At 27.9% G+C, this 19760-nt stretch overlaps 7 protein-coding genes across 7 annotated transcripts; 3 read left to right on the plus strand and 4 right to left on the minus strand.

Moving 5' to 3' along the window:
* Nucleotides 1–2264: 2264 nt before the first annotated feature.
* On the plus strand, nt 2265–4448 carry FG386_002588 (signal peptide containing protein; the record flags this gene model as incomplete). The annotated part of the gene is made up of 1 exon (XM_067341950.1): nt 2265–4448. One exon carries the CDS (start codon nt 2265–2267, stop codon nt 4446–4448), a length of 2184 nt encoding a protein of 727 aa, XP_067195504.1.
* Nucleotides 4449–5033: 585 nt separating this feature from the next.
* Nucleotides 5034–6719, plus strand: FG386_002589 (uncharacterized protein; the record flags this gene model as incomplete). The annotated part of the gene is made up of 1 exon (XM_067341951.1): nt 5034–6719. The coding sequence occupies one exon, from the start codon at nt 5034–5036 to the stop codon at nt 6717–6719; it is 1686 nt and encodes a 561-aa protein (XP_067195505.1).
* Nucleotides 6720–10488: 3769 nt separating this feature from the next.
* On the minus strand, nt 10489–11114 carry FG386_002590 (uncharacterized protein; the record flags this gene model as incomplete). Its single annotated transcript, XM_067341952.1, has 3 exons — nt 10489–10713; nt 10740–10864; nt 10964–11114. The coding sequence occupies 3 exons, from the start codon at nt 11112–11114 to the stop codon at nt 10489–10491; spliced, it is 501 nt and encodes a 166-aa protein (XP_067195506.1).
* Nucleotides 11115–11531: 417 nt separating this feature from the next.
* On the minus strand, nt 11532–12074 carry FG386_002591 (uncharacterized protein; the record flags this gene model as incomplete). Its single annotated transcript, XM_067341953.1, has 1 exon — nt 11532–12074. One exon carries the CDS (start codon nt 12072–12074, stop codon nt 11532–11534), a length of 543 nt encoding a protein of 180 aa, XP_067195507.1.
* A 474-nt stretch (nt 12075–12548) lies between these two features.
* Nucleotides 12549–15590, plus strand: FG386_002592 (uncharacterized protein; the record flags this gene model as incomplete). Its single annotated transcript, XM_067341954.1, has 1 exon — nt 12549–15590. One exon carries the CDS (start codon nt 12549–12551, stop codon nt 15588–15590), a length of 3042 nt encoding a protein of 1013 aa, XP_067195508.1.
* A 1260-nt stretch (nt 15591–16850) lies between these two features.
* On the minus strand, nt 16851–17153 carry FG386_002593 (uncharacterized protein; the record flags this gene model as incomplete). Its single annotated transcript, XM_067341955.1, has 1 exon — nt 16851–17153. The coding sequence occupies one exon, from the start codon at nt 17151–17153 to the stop codon at nt 16851–16853; it is 303 nt and encodes a 100-aa protein (XP_067195509.1).
* Nucleotides 17154–17202: 49 nt separating this feature from the next.
* On the minus strand, nt 17203–19704 carry FG386_002594 (uncharacterized protein; the record flags this gene model as incomplete). Its single annotated transcript, XM_067341956.1, has 1 exon — nt 17203–19704. The coding sequence occupies one exon, from the start codon at nt 19702–19704 to the stop codon at nt 17203–17205; it is 2502 nt and encodes an 833-aa protein (XP_067195510.1).
* Nucleotides 19705–19760: the final 56 nt, after the last annotated feature.

Genomic DNA, 19760 nt, shown 5'->3' on the forward strand with positions numbered 1-19760 from the left:
AACTAGAGGACCTCTTACATTGAAGGATCTCAAGCAAATGAGAAAAGACCGTAAACAAGGACCATCACAATCATGTCCACCAAAACAAACACCAACACATGAATCAATTTCAGAAGAAGACCAAAAAATTCCAACTCCACCAAATGAAAAAGATAAAACACCATCAACTAGAGGACCTCTTACATTGAAGGATCTCAAGCAAATGAGAAAAGGTCTTACATAAGAACCTTTTACTATTATACACACCAAAACAGCTTGAAACACCTAAAAAGGAAAAATCACCAATGATTTATAGATAGTCTTTAGGCTTACAAAATTCAATGTAAATTGAATAGGACTAGGACCAAAAAGTCATTTTAAAGAGCTGAATAGTGAACAAGAATCTGAAGTAACACCATCAAACAACCTGAAAGACCTAAAAATAATAAAACAAATTTGCAGATGGTCTTATTAATCATACTAAATTTACTTGAAGAGGAGGAAGAGGACTAAATAGTGAACAAGAAGCTTAAACACCATCCCTTTACCAAAATTAAAAGATCAAACAACTCCAAAACAACCGAAAAACATAAAACAAGGGTAAATGACAAAGTTTTAGAGTATATTATAAAATATATTGTAAGCAAATATGTAAATTATCCTAAAGGACGAACATAAAAGAATTAGAGGCATAAACCTTGTAGAGTCAACACAGGTGATAAAAAAACTTGAAATTTAACAATTTTGTAAATGTTATCTATTTGTGAATTTTAAAACCAACAAAAATGAATAACTTATAGATGCAACATTTAAATAAATATTTTCCAACTCTAAAACAAAAATAATTCAAGGACTTTATACCAAGAATATATCTAAAATTCATTAAAATCTAAACAGAAACCTGCAATATTTTATATTTTAAAGTTTAATCTATTCACTGTTCTGGAAACAAAAATTTAAATATCAAATACTAATACTTACATAAACTAAAGACTGGTTCAAATAGCAATTATATAAAAACAGGCTCTACATTGCAGATAAGAAAAATAACATTTTGGTATAACTCCATTTATGCACTAATAGCAATGCCTCATAAAGTGTTGTAAAACAATAAATTAACAAAATTTGTTGTATGTGATAAGAAAAAAATGTTGAATTTAAATAGAAAAAATATGACTAGAGTATTATCAATAATGGGTGCATTTAACCCTCAATATATTGTTTTTTTATGCATTATAAACATAAAAATTTCTATTTTCAGTTGATTTAATATTTTTTAGTGAGATATTAATAATTACATAAAATTTGAATTAATATTTGGAGAATATTTCATTATTGTTATTATTACTACAGCTTAAACTACAGCTTAATATTATTTTTTTTAATATTTACCGAGTTAAATATTCAAATCATGATAGTTGCTTTGTTTTAAATATTCGGGTAAAAATATAAGATATTTAATAATCAACTATCTTATATCAAAAAGGTATTAAATATGTTCATATTATTAAACCTCAAAGGTGAACATGTTAACAAGTGGAAATAAAAGGTGCAAATAGCAACTATTGATTTAATTATTACAATATTAATTAAAAAAGAATTTATATGTAAGTTTGAATTAGATTCCATAGAGCTAGGTTGTTCTTTAATATATTTTGAAAAACAATAATTTTTATGAGTTCTCATTATATCTACATATTATATTATATTATATAATAATTATATAGTATGAAAAGAATCTTATTTTTATTTAGAAAACCTGAATATGAAACTATTATATTCTACATTCAACTTTTCTTTAATAGATAGTTGCTCTTAACATGAACAATCAGATAAAGTCATTGTTTATAATGTATTCATAAAACTAAAACATGTTTTATATGTATTATTTTATCTTTGTGCATATTTTTTTTACACCAAATAATACCTAGTGCGAGCTACTGTTCAACACAAACAAATGGTCATGCTTAGACTTTAATAAATTAAAAATTTCATGAATACTCATTCTAGTTGTTAGTCTTCGTTAATTAAATGAAATTTAAATAAATTCAGACTATTTCTCTTATAATTATGTGTATCTATTCTTTTTGTATCATTCTAGGTATTTTATTTGTGTGCAACTAATTAGCACCCTTTAAATGCATATGTGCAAATAAAAAATGTTAAAATTAAGATAAAACTTTAAATATCTCACTTATTATAATTATATTGATTTAATTACTATTTTAACTGTTTATTTAAGAGTTTAAATTAAAAATTATATATTTTCGTTTTTAACATTAAATATGCACTACTTAAATTTAACACTACTGTTTGCACTTTTATATTCAGTTATATATAGCAACAAAGAAACAAAAATCACAGAAACTATAAGGACTATTTCTTTTTTAAGGGCAGTTGGTGGAAATAAAGAATTTGATGACGATTCTAGTTCTAATGGTGATAATGACACAGAAAGTTTAGAAAAAAGTGTTTCTAGTTCTGCAGCTACGAATGATGATACAAATTTCGATTTTGAAACCACATCAGATGATAATTCCTCCAGTAGTGGGTCAACTCAGAGTACTATCCCTAGTAAAAGACGAGGTATCTTTGGAAGAATGTTCGGATTTTTCACGAGTAAACCTCATAAAAGTTCATCTGAACCTATTATTAGTGTAACTTCAAATGCCAACTCAAAAGAAAATGACTCACACGAAAACGAAGGTGATAGAAAAAACAATAATGATTCTAAGAATAAAAATAAAGGTTTACTTAGTAGCTTTAAATTAGGAAGTAAGAATAAAAAACAGATAGATGGAGGCATCGGTGATGATGAAGTGAAAAGCCAAGACTCTTTGTCCAGTTCAGATACAGAGAGTCTTAAATCATACAATGAAGAAACTAACTACGGACTTTCATTAAATATCCAAGGTGACGCAACACAGGCTCAATATGATTTAAAATTGATGAGTATGTATTTGGAATCTCAATCTAGATCCAGTGAAATGGACATCAAAAAGTCGGAAGGTATTGTTAAAAATAACAAATCAATATACAAAACTATAAAAAGTAAATACAGCGAGCTTTACGATGGCGAAATTTGTTCCGATGAATTAATTAAAGAAATATTATTAACTACATCTCAGTTATTTTTATCAAAATCATATTGTAAAATAGCAAAACACAAAATAGATGATGAAAAAGGGCTTTGCAAAAAACGATGCATAATTACTAAGAGAAGAGCATGTAGACTATGTAAAGAAATATTTTTAAGAAAGAACAAGTGTCAAAACCTGGCTAAATTAGTTGAAAAGATGTTAGAAAAGTTATTGAAAATTTTATCGGAATGTTCAATTAGATATGAAATGAGCAGACCATCTCTAATTCAAAGATCTTTCAAGGATGTGATACCATTTAAGTGTACAGAAGAGGACTTAAAGATAATTCGAGGGAAATTAGAATCCAAAGTTTTAAGCATTGTACTTTTAATCTTAAATTCAAAAAACCTAACCAAACTCAAGATGAGCTGTAATATGTGCAAACACCCTGAGTGCCTTAGCTGCAAGGATGTTTCAAGTTGCCCTAGATGCTCCGAACTTAAAGATATACCATCATGTAGCACATGCCAGGTGGTTCAAATTTTAATCGGAGAAACTATTATTAAAAAAAATAAAGAAATGCTTGACATAAAAAAAACTTTCAGAAAAATTGAATCGTGTGAAACTTATTTGGCTTCCAAAAAAGGTTACAATGTAAAAATAGAAAAACATTCTGATTCAGAAATAAGTTCTCATGTTAGTAGTAGGATTAAAGAAACTATGATGTTATTATCAATAGACTTTGGCGACACTGAGGCAGGAGAATCAGAATCTTATAGAGAAGCAGTCAGAAGAAAGGGTTTGGAAATGAGAACTCTTTCAGAAGAAATGAAAAGAGCTATTATTGGCGGGAAAGACAAATTAAAAACCCCAAAACGAGATGAACCAAGAAAGGAATTACCATCCACTCCACTTTCTGAAGTATACGGCAAATTAAAGAAAGGGGATCAAAAGAAAAGGCATGATGAGGACTATGATCCTACTGATGAAGAAAAGGCTATTTCTGTAATACTATTTGAAGAAGGAATTTGCACAACGTTGATGAAGAGAATTTTAGAGGGACAAATGAAGGAAGTGAATGAAAAAATACGACAATTAAGTTCCTCACACTTAGGTTGCGAACATTGTTTACTTGACGGCTGCAGGAAGAAAAGATGTAGTAATGTTCCTAATCTGAGTTCTTTAATCAAGGAAAGAAATGATATATCAAGTAAACTAACTATCTGCAACCAAATGGGATATGTTTCCAAACAGGAAGTTGAAAAAAAGATCAAGGATCTAGTAGAATCAGGTATATTAGACGCCAGAAGTGTAGAATCTACATTAAGAGCGACCGTAATAGGAACCACATATGAGAATGAAAACGGTGAATATGAAACACGTTTTTAAGCATAAACGTCTAGACATGACGAACATGTTAATATATAAGGAACATTTAAAGTTTCGTCACTTCAATATTTATTATAGTTATCTCTAGTTTACTTTAAAATATAAATTTAACGATGTGAAAATAAACTGAGAATTTATCTCAGTGCTAATCAAGAGACAAATATTAGTAGAAATATAACCTATTAAATTATTACATATATTTATTTTTTATTAGTTAATGTTCATAAAAATAAATTCTTTTTATTGTTTTTGTTTAAAGGAGAAATACTTACTGTCAGGTATATGTATCCAAGTATTCGCGCTTGGGTACCGCCGAATTGTTTTTTCTCTCTGTCTAGCTCGAGATAGTTATATTTTATAGCTAATTAATATAAATGATGTATATAAACAACAATTGAATGTGGGATCTCGATTCCATTTTTTAAACAAATATTAATATTGTTTCCAATAAAAATTCTTCGACCGAATTTTAAGATTTACGACTTTATTCACCATTATTATTGTTTTTGTTGATTAGGTTGATTATATACAGTGGCAGAGCTTTTAAAAAAATTCGAGTACAGAAAATCATATATATTAATAAAAATGAAGTTTTTTTTATTTTCTTTTATTTTGACAGTTGTAACACTTCAACTGGATTTTAATAATTTGGAAATCGATTCTCAGTCTTTAATCCAAATGTCCACAAGCGGTAATGGCTCTTTTAGTGGACAGTCCCCTGTAGATAGAAGTAATAACAATGTAAGAGACGCATCTGCTGGAGGAGAACAGTCCGAATCTCAAGGTAGTAATTTTGGAAATGATGATACTGACTCTGAACATCATCATCATAACCTCAATGAACAGAAAAGTGGTAAATCAAATGATTCACGCAAAAATAAAAAACATAGAAGGTGCAAAATGTGCAAAAGAAATAAGAGTCAAAAAGAAACAAAAAAACGTGATTCATCTCTCGTTTCGGATATTTATGTTTCAATGGCTACTCCAGATAAATTTAAAATGAGAATACTTGCAGAATTCGGTACCTATACTGTTACACCAGAAGGCAACTTTGTTGTCAAATTCAATGAAATTGAGGTCCCTAATTTAAGACAAGCTTTCCCTATTGAAGAGGAACAAGGAAACAATAATAAAAATGACAAAACTAAACGAAACAAGGGAAAGAAGGGGAAAGAAAATGAAAAAGGAAAAAAGGCTGAAAAAGAAAATATTAAAAAAGAAAAGAATATTAAAAAAGAAAAGAAGAATAAAAAAGAGAAAATTGTTAAACATGGACCCTGTAACGGAATTGGACGCATTCTCACAATGGAGGAAATTAATTACGCTACTATTACTACCTCGGGTGTCCCTACAGTTACACCCAAACTCCCAGTATTACCAGAATTGCCATTTTCAACAGAAATTCAAAGAAACTACACAATTTCACTATCACCTATCGGTTCATCTTCAGTTCCGAGAGTTGATGAAGATATAGAGAATGCTTTGGTTGAGGAAGAAGCCATTATTTCAAACAGCACAGAGATTACTCTTGACTATAACATAATTATATCAAACTCTACCAAAGATTATTTACTGAGCTATGATGAAACACTGAAAGATGATACTGAAGTTTCCAATGGCATTTTCAGTGAAATGGCAATTGTTTCTCCAAATGGAATATGTTCTAACAAATTAACAACGAATATCATTTTAACACTCACAAAACTACAATACAAGAATGACGTTTTGTCTTCCAAAGCTATTTTAATAAATAAGCTACTTGACAGGGAATTTGATGAAGACGATTATACTGAGAGAGAGGAGTTATTCTCACTTGAGGAGGCACTTGAACACTTAACTGAAGTTAAAAACGCTAGGTCGGAACTAATATCCACTTTAACAACAGCTCTAGTAACTTGCCACAAACGTGTAAACATGCCAGAGGAAATTAACTGTTCTGCAGTACCGAAATTCATTGATAATCCAAGGTCATGTACAAAACGTGATCTAGTTACTAGCATTGATAAAGTGATTTCGAATCACGCATTGCGAAGCCTTGAAGGTCTATATCTTAAAAAGTGCTCATTAGAATTGCTTAAATGCAAAGATAGATGTCAAAATGACGAAACGTTCTGTTTTCAGTGTTTTTCAGCCTCTCTTTGCGAAAGATCACACTTAATCAAGAAGAATGGTTTTGGTAAAAGTCTGGTTAAATATTTGAACATTGCGTTTGAATGTGAATCCTATTTATTCATGTTAATGAAAGAGGGTAGACTGGCTAGAGGAGTATAAATAACGAATTAATAATGAGTTATTTATATTATCTCTGTCGATTTGGTTTAATTGATAATTTATTTTATGGTAATAATATTTTTTTGGCTCAATTATCTATTTTGGTAGTTGCGTTACCACTGGATAATTTGAGGTTCACTTCGGGATAAAATTTTTCGAAGATTTCCATTTATATTATTATATCCCAGGAATTTTTACGAGTTAACATACTTAATCCTTTTTTTTCACTTAAGTGTTCTGTATCATGTACTACTAATTAGTCTTATTCATCGTTTTTGAATTTATTTTGCGTTTTCATAATATATGTAACACGCAATTATTATACTCCTTTACTCACAATCGTGAACAAAATTACGATATTTATATTATTCTCTTGCTAATAATATTTAGCATTTCTTTCACAGTTTGAACCTATTTACGTTTCATTCTTGTAATTGTGAATTCAACAGTCGAAATTGGATTTTTCTGATAAAGATTAGCTTGTTTAAACGCATGCTAGTCTTTTTCATTAAATATTATTTAAAAAAAACAATATAATGGATTGAATTAAATAAGCCTTGATATTCTATTTACACTAAATCTACATTTATATCATTATTTATTTCAGTGAGACAATAAAAACTAAAAGTAAAAATTTTCTTTTTAAAATTCTAATTCACATATAATAACGTAATTTCGGGAAGATAAATATTAATATCAGATATTGAACTCAAGAAAACTTTGTTGATACTTAAATTAATGCATACTGAAGAATCATATGTTTAAATTAAGTGTGAACAAACAGTATAATGAATAATTTTAAAGTCCATATTTTGTTTAAAATAAACAATTAAATACTTGTTCTCTATTTAAGACATAAAATTTAAATTTTAATCTGTTTGTTAAATCGGATAATTAAAATGTGAATTAAATTTTTTAAACTGACTTTTTATTTCCACTGATTTATTGCAAATTAATTTAAAAAAATTAAAATTCTGTTTTAAAATACTCAATTTTTATTTAATAAAGTTTTTGAGTAATAAGAAATAATTCACACGTATTAGTATTAGTCTCAATAGTGAAAATTCGAGAAGAAATTTGTAAATACAGAAAACCTTTAACTTTATTTTCTCCTTTTTTTCGTAAAGAAGAATAATATCTTAACATCGATTAATTGAGGCAATCAAGTGTTATATATTAAATAAGTTTTGGAGCTGTGAAGCGATTAATTCAATCTCAGCAGTAAAAAAAATAAAACAGTTATTTATAATGTCACATATATAAACAGATCTTATTTAGTTTGATTTATTGTCAATAATAATTTAAAAAATCAAAGCTATTATATGAGAAAGTATATTATTATATATATTTACGTTATTATTGCCTCCATTTGCTATTTTAGATAAAGTTAGACTTGTTTGTATAAAATTCTATTTTTAATTATCGAAATTTTACAATGTAAGCTAAGTTCTACTTATACTGCAGTTAATATATTTTTGTATAGAAAAAATATCATTAAAACTATTTATAATAACCAATATAACAAAACAAAAATGTAAGACGAACAAATAGTTTAATTTTGTCAAATATGTATATCATTGGTGACATATCATCTAGAATAATACAAACATTAATTTATGTCTCAGCCTTATTTAATGTTCAATAGTAATTTGAAATAATTACAATAAAAATTGAATAAAATTTAAAGTAAGAGATTACAATCTATAATATCTATATGAATAATTAAAAAAATAATCCTGTAACATATAACTCATATTAAATTTTCACTTATTGATACAAATAATATATTAAATATTGGTTAATAGTTTCACAAAGTTTATTTTATATCGATAAGTTTTTAGTTAAATGTTAAAGCCCTTAATTTGTGAATAAACGGCTTAATCATATGAAAAAATTTAGGATGTGATATATTATTATTTGAAAAGTGTAAATTTTAAAATTAATTTGTATAATTTGCGTATTTTTATTTGTAAAAATGATAATATAAAAATATATTAATTTTTTTGAAACAAAAAGCTAGAGTTTTATAAATTCCCAATTTTTATTTATAATTAATTTATAATAAACAAAAATGTATTTAAATATATTAGTTATTAAGGCATGTAACTCATTACTGTTTTCATTACATGAATTCAATGTAAATGACATCATTAATAACTGATGTAGTTATTTAACATATTTTTATTTAATCCATGATTCTTCAAATACATGACATTCAATGTAACCCATATATTATATTAAATAACCGACTAAATGAAAAAGTATGCTTTAAAGCTGTTCTTTGTACTTTACTTTCATATATCATTTTAATCTCATTGTTTGTATTTTTATTCAATTTCTCATAGTAGCCATGCTTCCCATATCTATATTATTTATCTTATACATCCCCCATTTTATTGAGTCGAATTCACTTCAAAAACTACAAAGTAACAGCGTAATACAACTAAAAAACATAAAACAAGAACTTTATATGTATAACAATTATATTTAGTTCCCTTGTCAAATATTAAAGGAACACCAAATTCATCTTCAATATTGGCACAATCCTCAGTAACTGATACATTGACAATTATTTGCCTAAGTGTACATATAAAGTATAAACATTATTTTATAATTGAATTTTGACAAACAAATCACAATTAAAAATACATTTATTTAATCATCAATTTATTCTCATTTAAAAAATATTGTTTCTTATTAAAACATTAGAGTCTTCAAGTGCTACATTACTTGAAATAAATTTGGTTAATTATATTGTCTTGTTATTTTTATACAGCGTTTTATTAAACCATTTTTATAAATTTGATAATCTAAACAATAATTAAATTATAAATAAAACGTTTTATATTTTATCTATTATATAAAAGAGATAATATTTATAAGATAATTATAGTTTTGTGTATAATTCAAAAATGTTATGTAATTTTCACATTCTAAAAAAGAGAATCAGATTAATATATAAATTTAATTTTATAATATTATTTGAAATAATTTCCATTTAATTAATAAATTAAATTTAAATCAAGGATTCATAATTGATATTTACTAAGCTGTATATTGTTTTTGAAAAAAAAAAATACTAAAATGAAAATTAATTATAATAAAATTTATACAGTAGGTGATAATATTACCACTAATACAATTTATATGATATTTAAAAAATAAAAAATTAACAGTTATATAAATTCATAATTTAAACACTAATATAAAAAACGCATTTTTTAAAAGGCTTTTATATAAAACTTTAAAGTTACTTTCCATTTTATTAATTTATTATATTTTAAAATATTTAAAGTCATTCATATTTTTTCTGCTTCATTCCATTTCTTCTGGTTTCTTGTCTTTTTCTTGTAATTTTTTTTTCATTTTCATCAATAAAAATCCTTTTCCGCATTCAATATCTTTTAGTCGTTTAGCTTCCAATTCTATATCTGTTAAATTCAACAATGATTTAAAATTTTGTTCAGTTTCATTCTCTATTTTTTCCCACTCTTTTCTAAGTTTTTCTAAATTTTTTTTCATCCTCAGGGTTAACATCATTACAATTTAATATGTTCTTATCATCTTTAGACTCTATTTCCCCCTCGTATTCATTTTCTAATGAGGAGCAAGAACGAAGTCCTTGATGTTTTCTAGATTTTCTGGAAAAATATTTACTAAGTTTTAAGCGAATATCTGACTTTTCTTTTAAACACTTCTTCCTCTTCCGATAAACACTCTGATACAAGTTTTTTGTGTTAAATAGACTTTGAAAATCTGGAAACAATTTTTAAGTTAAATCTGGGAAATCTGAATTTTTTTTCTTGGTAATAAGTTGTATATCACTAGTATTGTAATTATAATCGTTATTACTGGAACATTCAGAATAACTTTTTTCTCGAAAACAATTAAATGGACATAATTTTTTCTTATGAGATTTAGAAAATTTATAGCTTTTTTCATTTTGAATAGATGAATTTCCAAGATCTTGATAATTAAAAACATTATTAGGGCTCTGACTACCAGCTTCTTGTTGATTACCTGATCTTGAGCATCTGCTCCTTGTTGATTATTAAAATTCCGAGTATCTTCATCTTCATTATTAATGGAACTATGACGGGTAACTCGCTTATTATTGGAATCCTGACAACATTTTACTTGTACAACTTTAAATTTTTGAATAAATTGATTACTATAACTTATAGTACAATTTTAACCTTGTCCTTCCTTATTTTTCCCAGAATATTTAAATTTTTCATTCTTACTTTTATCATCAAAATCACAATTTTTTGAAAAATAATTTCTTAAATCCCCACATTTAATTAGATTTTGTTTTACATGAGGTTGTTTTACTTTTGCAATTGAATGTATACCTGAAGAAAGTTTATTAATGACATTTGGTCTGTGTTCTTTCATTTCTTGAATAAGAAATGTTATTTTGAATTATTAGATCATCTATATTTTTGATAATTTCTTCTAATTTATTATTTAAAGCAGAAATCTGATCTTCACTATTCTTTAATTTATAAACTAAAGTTTTTAATTCATTTTTACTATCAATTAATTCATCAACAATAATTTATCCTCTCTCCAAAAATTTGATTAGTTATTTACCGTCCAAAGTTTCTTTATTTAGATCTTCAATTAATTGTTTATTTCAAACTTTATGATCTTTGTAATATTCTTAATAATGCTATTTAACTTTAATACTTGTTATTCAAATTTCGAATTTGTGATCTTTGAGTATTATTTACATGTTCTAATTGCGTTTATTCTTTTCTATATTTATTGTATTCAACAATAATACCGTATTTAGATTTTAAAAAATCAAAATCAATATTTAAATTGGGAAAACTCTTTTTTTTTAACAATAGGTTTCCCATCAGGTATTTGACTACCTAGAATTGGTGGATTTAGTTGAGTTTCACTTAATTTATCTTTATTATTTATATCAGCATGATGAATTTTTTCTTTATATTGGGAATTAGAATCCTTGAGTTGCTTTAAATAATTCTTATATTTATTTAAATAATCGTACCTTATGTTAATGTGTTTAGGTAAAAATTCATCATTGATTGATAATAACGATTTAATAATCTCAATATTTTGTGAATGTTGATTAAGAATTTCTTGATTAATATAACCCAGATCTTCAATTAACTTTAAAATAAGTTGATTTAGTGTTATACCAATAGATTCTTTATGTTTAAGAATACTTATAGGTTTTTGATTTGTAATAGACAGAATATCTTCTAATTCGTTAAAGTGATCATGGTTGAGGTTTTCAGAGTTTATAGGTATAATAAAAATACTAATGCATATTAAACAAACATAAATATACTTCTTTATAAAAAGAAGTAGTGGTAGTTTTTTCATTTTAATAAACACATAGATGAAAATAATAAATGATTTTTAATTGATATTTTTTTCTTTTTATAATAATTAATATTGCATTTGGCGCCTTTAGGATTTAGTTATTAATATAAAAAAATGTCATAAAGGACAGTAGCGGATATTGATTAATTAAGATGGAGTATAAAGATGAATAAGTAAGTTTGTATATATATGTACATACATAATAATAATGACATACAAGCTAAAACTCTTGTTTGTTTACACCCAAAGAAACACAAGAATTGTTTTTCACAATTAAGAAGATTGGGCCAAATATTTATCATTTATTTATTTAATCATGTAAAGGTACCGATATTCAAGGCTAAAATTATTTATAGCAAAAAGCGGGAAGTCATGAAATTTGTGTTAAATTAAAAGATAATCTAATAAAGGAAAATGTTAATGTTAAGTACTAAAAAAAAAAAAGAAAATGGTGGTAACTAAAGATTAATAAATATGAGGTGTATGTTGTATTTGTTCTTTTTAGTATTTATTCTATGCTTTATATTTAATTATGGTGCAGAAGCTCCCGTGGAGAAATCTGATTCAGAACTTCCAAGTGAGTTGAGAGAATTATTGTTAAATGGTGATTCTGATACTTTAAATCTAGCTGCTATGTATTTAATAAGATTGGTATTTTTATATATATCACTGATTTTAAAGTATGTGACAATTTTTAATCCTGATAACCTACCTACACATGTGAACCTTTATCAACTTTTTTCATTAACATTTCATGATACAACAGAATATAATATATTTCAGGATTTACATACAGAAGAATATTTAAAAAAACTTTACTCTAAACTTTGTAAATATGGAAATGTGAGATTATTGGTTCATTTTGATGGATATTATTCAACTGGAAGTGATGAATATCTTGAGTTTGCTTATTGTAATAAAAATAGAATATTAAAATCAACAGAAAAATTGTTAATGTTACTTATTTTGTTTTTAGAATTAGATATTTTACCATTTCTTAAGGATTTTATACGTTTATTAGTAGAAATGTTTATAGAATTAATGAGTTTATTTACAAAAGCTACAAAAGATCACAATAAAATGTCTAGAAAAAAGTTAGAGGAGCTCATTAAAAAGAATGAAGAAATAATGATGAAGTTAGAAACTGGGATAGATGTAGAGGATATTTTTACTTCCGGTAATGAAGATGCTAGAAAGTTTCAGAAAAAGAATATGGAATTAGCCAGTAAATACTTGCAAGAACAGGAAACAAAAGATTCAGGTTTAACACAAGAAGAATTAAAGGCTGGTGAGGCATATTATCATAATTTTCTTAATGTTGGAGGTCTTGATGAGGAGGAAGTATTGGAAGCAGAAATCACAGTAAAATATTCATTAAAACTTATAGATTTTGCGAATGTATTAATTAATCTTTTCAATGACAGTTCAAAGAAAGCAACCGCAGATAAAACATTAAAAATTATAAGTGGAGTTAATCGTGCAACAGAAGAAAGGTTAACAGAGACATTAATACCTGAGGATAAAAAAAAGAAAATATGTAAAAAAGTGAGAGATAAGTTAGGTTTAGCTTCATTAAATGAATGTAATATTTATGTAATGAGTATGTATGATGATGTTAATAAAGAAAAGATATTATCTTCATGTAAATCTGCTTATAAATATGTCTTATCAGCACTTTTACTTTTAAAGGAATTATTTTCGAAATACAAAGAAATAAGATACTTGTCACTTTTATTGGAACAAACAATAAAACTGTATGAAGAAGTATCCGTGAGTTTTGCAGGTGAATTAGTTAGAATTCAAAAGAATAAATATCATATTAAAAAGTTTAGAAAAGAAAGAAAGAATATAAAATCATTAAATCAAGTTTTGAAGAAGGATTATGCATCTAGAGAATTTGACAAGAAGGAATTTGTTAAGCCTAAAGACAGTGATACAGAAGAACAGCCAACTAAAGAATCAGATTCAACAAAATCTAAGAAAAGGACGAGACTAGCAAGAAGGTTTGAGGAGATGTTAAAAGTGAGTTCCATTTTAGAAACGAGAATGGAAGATAAGAAGGATGATGAAGAAAAGAAGAAGGATGATGAAGAGAAGAAGAAGAAAGAGGAAGAAGAAAAGAAGGAAACAACTAAAGAATTAGTGGAGAAGAAGAGTACAAAACAAAAGAAGATAGATAAATTGTTGGAAAAAGGTGCTAAATCAGAGAAGAAATTATCAGCAGAAAAAACAAGACAAGATGTTAAGAAAGAAAGTACAAGTTCAAAACAGAGAAAAAAAGATGAGAGAAAAAAAAAGAGGGATGATGTTAAGGTTAAGGAAGAGCAAGAAAGATTAGAGGAGAAGAGAAGGTTGGAGGAGGAGAAGCAAGAAAAGAAGAAGAAACAGGAAGAGGCAGATTTTAAATATAGATTAGATGTAGGAATATCAGGTTTAGAAGGTTTGTTTTCAGTGATTGAGAAAGAAATGACAAATGAGTTAAAGTCATTATTAGCAAGTGTTTTTTCTATAATAGCAGATGAAGAGAAATTAAAGGAGGAGGAATTATTAAAACTTGATACAGAAAAAGATTTTAAAGAAACAAAGGGTAGTGGTAAAGATGATGATGATGATGAATCAGGTGCAGGAGCAGTAGGTGGAGCAGTAGGTGGAGTAGGTATTTCAGGATCAGGAATATCTTTAACAATAAGTACAGGAGTGGGTGTAAGTGGATCAGCAGATGTATGTGGAGCAGCAGGTGTTTCAGGATCAGAATCATCTTCAGCAGTAACTAAAAGAGGAGATAAACCTCATACAAGGAAGGATAGAAAGAAGAGTGAAAAAGATAAAGATAAGGTTGGTGGTAAGACTAGTAGGAGAAAAGCAGATGAGAGTTTATCTGAAGCACCTTCAGTTTCAACAACATTATTTTTTGGTGAAGGTGCAGTATTTTCAACAAGAGATTCTCAACATGGTGAAACAGGTTCAGGTTCAGGTTCAGGTGAAAGTAAGAGTAAGAGTATAACAGGAAGATCTAGATCTAGATCAAGGACAAGATCTAAATCAAGGACACGTTCTAGATCAGGTACAAGATCTAAATCAAGAGCACGTTCTAGATCAACAACAAGATCTCAATCAAGAACAGGATCACGATCAAGAACAATATCAAGTTCAGTTAAAGTAGATCAAGAAAATATTGAGGAAATCTTACAGAAATTAGGTGATATAGATTTGGAACCAACTCCTGGTACAGAATCAAGATTCCTTCCAATGTTTAAAGGTTCAGATCCAAAAACAACAGTAGAAAAAGGATGGGATAAGTTAGAAGTGGAATCCAAATATTCGAATGTATCAGAAGAATCAACTAAGGAGGATATTATGAAATTATTGGAATCTTGTGGAAGTGAAATACAAGAACTACATTTAAATATTGCACCACTACTATCTGGGCCTGAATTTTTACAAGCAAAGCTAATAGAAAGATTATTAATAAAAGAGTTTATAAAACTTGTATTACTATTACAAGCAAAAAAATGATGGTTAATATAAAGAAAGAAGTTCTAATTATTAAAGCTATAATTAAAAAAAGATTATTGTTAATTATATCTAATTATAATTATGGTTTTAAATTGTTATTTTATATTTTTGTAATTTATTTATATTAAAATTCTGACATAAAGTAATATACTTTAGTTCAGGTTCATTTTATGGAAAATATTAGAGATTAATATATGCTATATATATATATATATATATATATATATATATATACCATAGTTAAATTAACAATAAAATACTTGGATATTTGTATTTTTCAAATACACTTGCTTTTATTGTGTTTAGTTTATTTAAAACATAAACCTAAATAATAAATTTTAAATATCCGTAACTAATAAACAAAAATAGTTTTAATAATATATTTATATCTAATTATGTATAAAAAAAAATGTGTTTTACTGTATTCAAATTATTAGAAAATAATGTTTTTTTTTTGTAACGAATTCTAATTTATGTTAATTGGCTAATCTAAAATATCAATAGTTTTACTATGAATATTTCATTCATTTATATTTTTTTTTTTAAAGTGACATTCTTCTTTTTAATAAGATAGTTAACTTAAGTTGTCGTATTTTTTTTTTTAAAATACATCCTGTATCAGTATTTGTAGGAGAATGTTTACTTTTTGAACATTATTTTATAAATAATATACTGAAAATTGATTTTAATGAAAACTAATTTCTTTTTCTTTTTGATTCAATAATCATCATTTTATTTATGTTCAACACTTACTTTCATAACCAAGATGACAACAGACTTTGATATAGACTACCTACCTTCAGAATTAGATGCTTGAATTAGATATACTTGATTTCTAGAACCATATCCTTGATATTAATCTAGACTATCTCCAGAGCCAGAACTAGAGCTGGAACCAAATGCTTGGCCTGGATCAACACTTCCTGAACCTGAACCAGAGCCAGATGATTGGCCTGGATCATCACCTCCCCTGAGCCAGAACTAGATGCTTGGCCTTGATCAACACCTCCAGAACTAGAGACTGATCCCTGGTCTGGATCTTGGCTTGGATCAACACCTCCTGAACCAGAACCAGAGCCAGAACCAGAGCTGGAACCAACCAGATGATTGGTCTTCATTACTACCACCAGAACCTGAACCAGAACTAGATCCTTGGCCTGGATCAACACCTCCAGAACTAGAGACTGATCCCTGGTCTGGATCTTGGCTTGGATCAACACCTCCTGAGCCAGAACCTGAGTCAGAACTAGATCCTTGGTCTTAATCAACACTTCCTGAGTCAGAACTAGATCCTTGGCCTGGATCATCACCTCCTGAACCTGAACCTGAGCCAGAACCAGAGCTGGAATCAGATGATTTATCTTCATTAATACCTCCAGAGCCTGAGCCAGAACTAGATGATTGATCTTCATTAATACCTCCAGAACTAGAGCCTGATGTCTGATCTTGATCTTGGCCTTGATCAACACCTCCCTCCTGAACCTGAGCTAGAGCTGGAACCAGATGATTGGTCTTCATTAATACCAACAGAACTAGAGCCTGAGGTGGAACTAGATCCTTCATTCGGATCTTGGTTACCTCCAGAGTCGGAACCAGAACCTTGACCTTGATCTTAGCCTGGATCAACACCTCCAGAACCTGAACCTGAACCAGAGCCAGATGATTGGTCTTTATTACTACCTCCTGATCCAGAGCCAGAACCAGATGATTGGTCTTTACTTCTTCCAGTACTACTTCCATTATGTTTGGAATAAAATTGATTAATCAATTTCTCTTTTTCATCAATAAATTCAGATTCTAGCCCAATTTTGTCAAGACCAAATTTAATTGAATTCGGATCATTTGAATATTGTTTTTCTAATTCTTTAATTTTTTCATCATATTGTTCACGTAATTTGTTTATATCCTCCTTTAATTTATTCAAATCTTTTAGTTTTTGACAAATATAATTACTAGAACCGTAAATAGGTAGTTTAGTTTGGTCTTGACCTCCTCCACTTCCTGAACCTGAGCCAGAACCAAAAGTAGAACTGGAACTAGATCCTTGATTTGGGTCTTGGTCTTGATTACCATTTTCATAACTAGAGCCTGAGCCAGAACTTGATCCTTCATTCGGATCTTGATCTTCATCTCTTCCACCACCTCCTCTTCCTCCACTACCACTATGATCATCCTTTGTATATTCATTTTCTTCTTCCTCTTCTACTTCTTCTTCACTACTACTAATGCTAGAATCATCTTGATTTCTTCCATCTCTTTGATTATTTATTCCAGAGGGATCTACGCGTCTAAGACCATTAATTACACTTTTTAAATCTTCCCTTAATGGTTCTTGATTTTCTTGATGTAATCTTTGTAGTCTTTTCTTACCGTCTTCTTTTCTTTTTTCCTTTTCCTTTTGTTTATTCTCCTCCTCAAGTCTTAATTTTTCTTTTTCTTTTTTAATTTTCTCTTCTTCTTTTCTTTTTTTTTCTTTTTGTATTTCCTCCAAATGTTTTTCTCTAGCTTTTTTAATTTCATCTTTCTTCTTTTTTTCTTCAGGAGTTAATGATTTTCTAAGTTTAACAATTTCATTTTCTGGTGTTTTACTTTCTTCGTGTAATTTTTGTAGTTTTTTCTGTCTTTCTTTTTCTTTTTGTTTCTTCTCCTCTTCAAGTCTTAATTCTTCTTGTTGTTTTTTAATTTTATCTTGTTCCTCCTTTTCTTTTTTCTTTTTTATATCCTCCAAATGTTTTTCTCTAGCTTTTCTAACTTCTTCTTGCTTTTTTCTTTCAGCCTCTTGTTGTTGTTTCTTTTGTTTTTCCTCAATAGTTTCTACTTTATTAAGTTTAGAAAGTAAAATATTAAGAGAATCATTATAATTAGAATCTGAACCACCTTCTTTAATATCATCATCTTCATCATCATCTTCTTGATCATCTTTATTTACTGGTTTTAATTTGTTTTTAACATCTATAAAATCATCACCTAGTACTCTTGAAGGACCAGTTGATTTAGTAGGTCCTTTATCATTAGGATCATCTTTTGTAAATATAAATACTTCAGGTTCTCTTTTTCCTACACCTCCAGTTTCTCCATCACCAGTACCTTCTCCTTCATCACCACCTCCAACATCATTACTTTCATCATCTATATTTGAAGTATCTACATGTCTAAGTGATTTAATTGCTTTTTTTAAATTTAATTTTCCCTGTTCTTGACTTTCTTTATGTAATCTTTCAAGTTTTTTCAGTCTTTCTTTTTCCTTCTCCTCTTTTTCTTTCTGTTTTCTTTCCTCCTCAAGGTCTAATCTTTCCTGTTCTTTTCTGATTCTCTCTAATTTTTCCTGTTTTTTTTTATCTTGTATTTCTTTTAAATGTTTTTCTCTAGCTTTTCTAGCTTCTTCTTTTTTCTTTCTTTCTTCATCTTGTTGTTGTTTTCTCAGTTTTTTTTCAGGAGTTTCTGTTTTTCTAAGTGATTTAACTAAACCTTTAAGAGGAGTATTTTTTGAATCAGAACCTGAATCTGAATCTGATTTAGAATCCGAATGATGATGATCATCAGATTTATCTTCATCCTCATCTTCTTCTTCTTCTTCATCAGATTCACTTTTATTTCCTTGATCTTCATAATGATGTTTTTTATCATCACCATTTTGATCATTATCTTTCCCACCTCCATCACCACTACCTCCTCTTCCTGCACTACTACTACTACTAGATTGACCACTAGTTCTTCCACCTCCACCACTTTCTTTACCACTACTTCCCTTGCCTCCTCTAGTGGTTTTCTTGTCACCACTTCCTTTACTTTCACCACTACTTCCCTTTCCTCCTCTAGTGGTTGTTTCTTTACTACTACTAATGCTACTTCCCTTGCCTCCTCTAGTGGTTGTTCGTTTGCTACTACTTCTGCTTCCCTTACCTCCTCTTCCATCATCATTTTTATCAATTATTATTACTTCAGGAGCATATTTTTCACTGCTTTTTTCAGTTTTATCCTCCTTGTCTTTTTTATCAATAGATTTCTTACCCTTTTGTTTTTTACCCCTGTGTTTTTTTCTAGAAGATGATTTTGCTTTATCTTCAAGTTCTGTTAACATTTTATCCCAATTATCAAAAGCAGTTTTTTTCATTGGATCATAACCTCTCACTACTCTTTTAACTTTTTCTAATGATTTTCTTTTTTTTT

Source organism: Cryptosporidium ryanae (genome assembly GCF_009792415.1).
Source record: "Cryptosporidium ryanae isolate 45019 chromosome Unknown contig_45, whole genome shotgun sequence".
NCBI lineage: Eukaryota > Apicomplexa > Conoidasida > Eucoccidiorida > Cryptosporidiidae > Cryptosporidium > Cryptosporidium ryanae.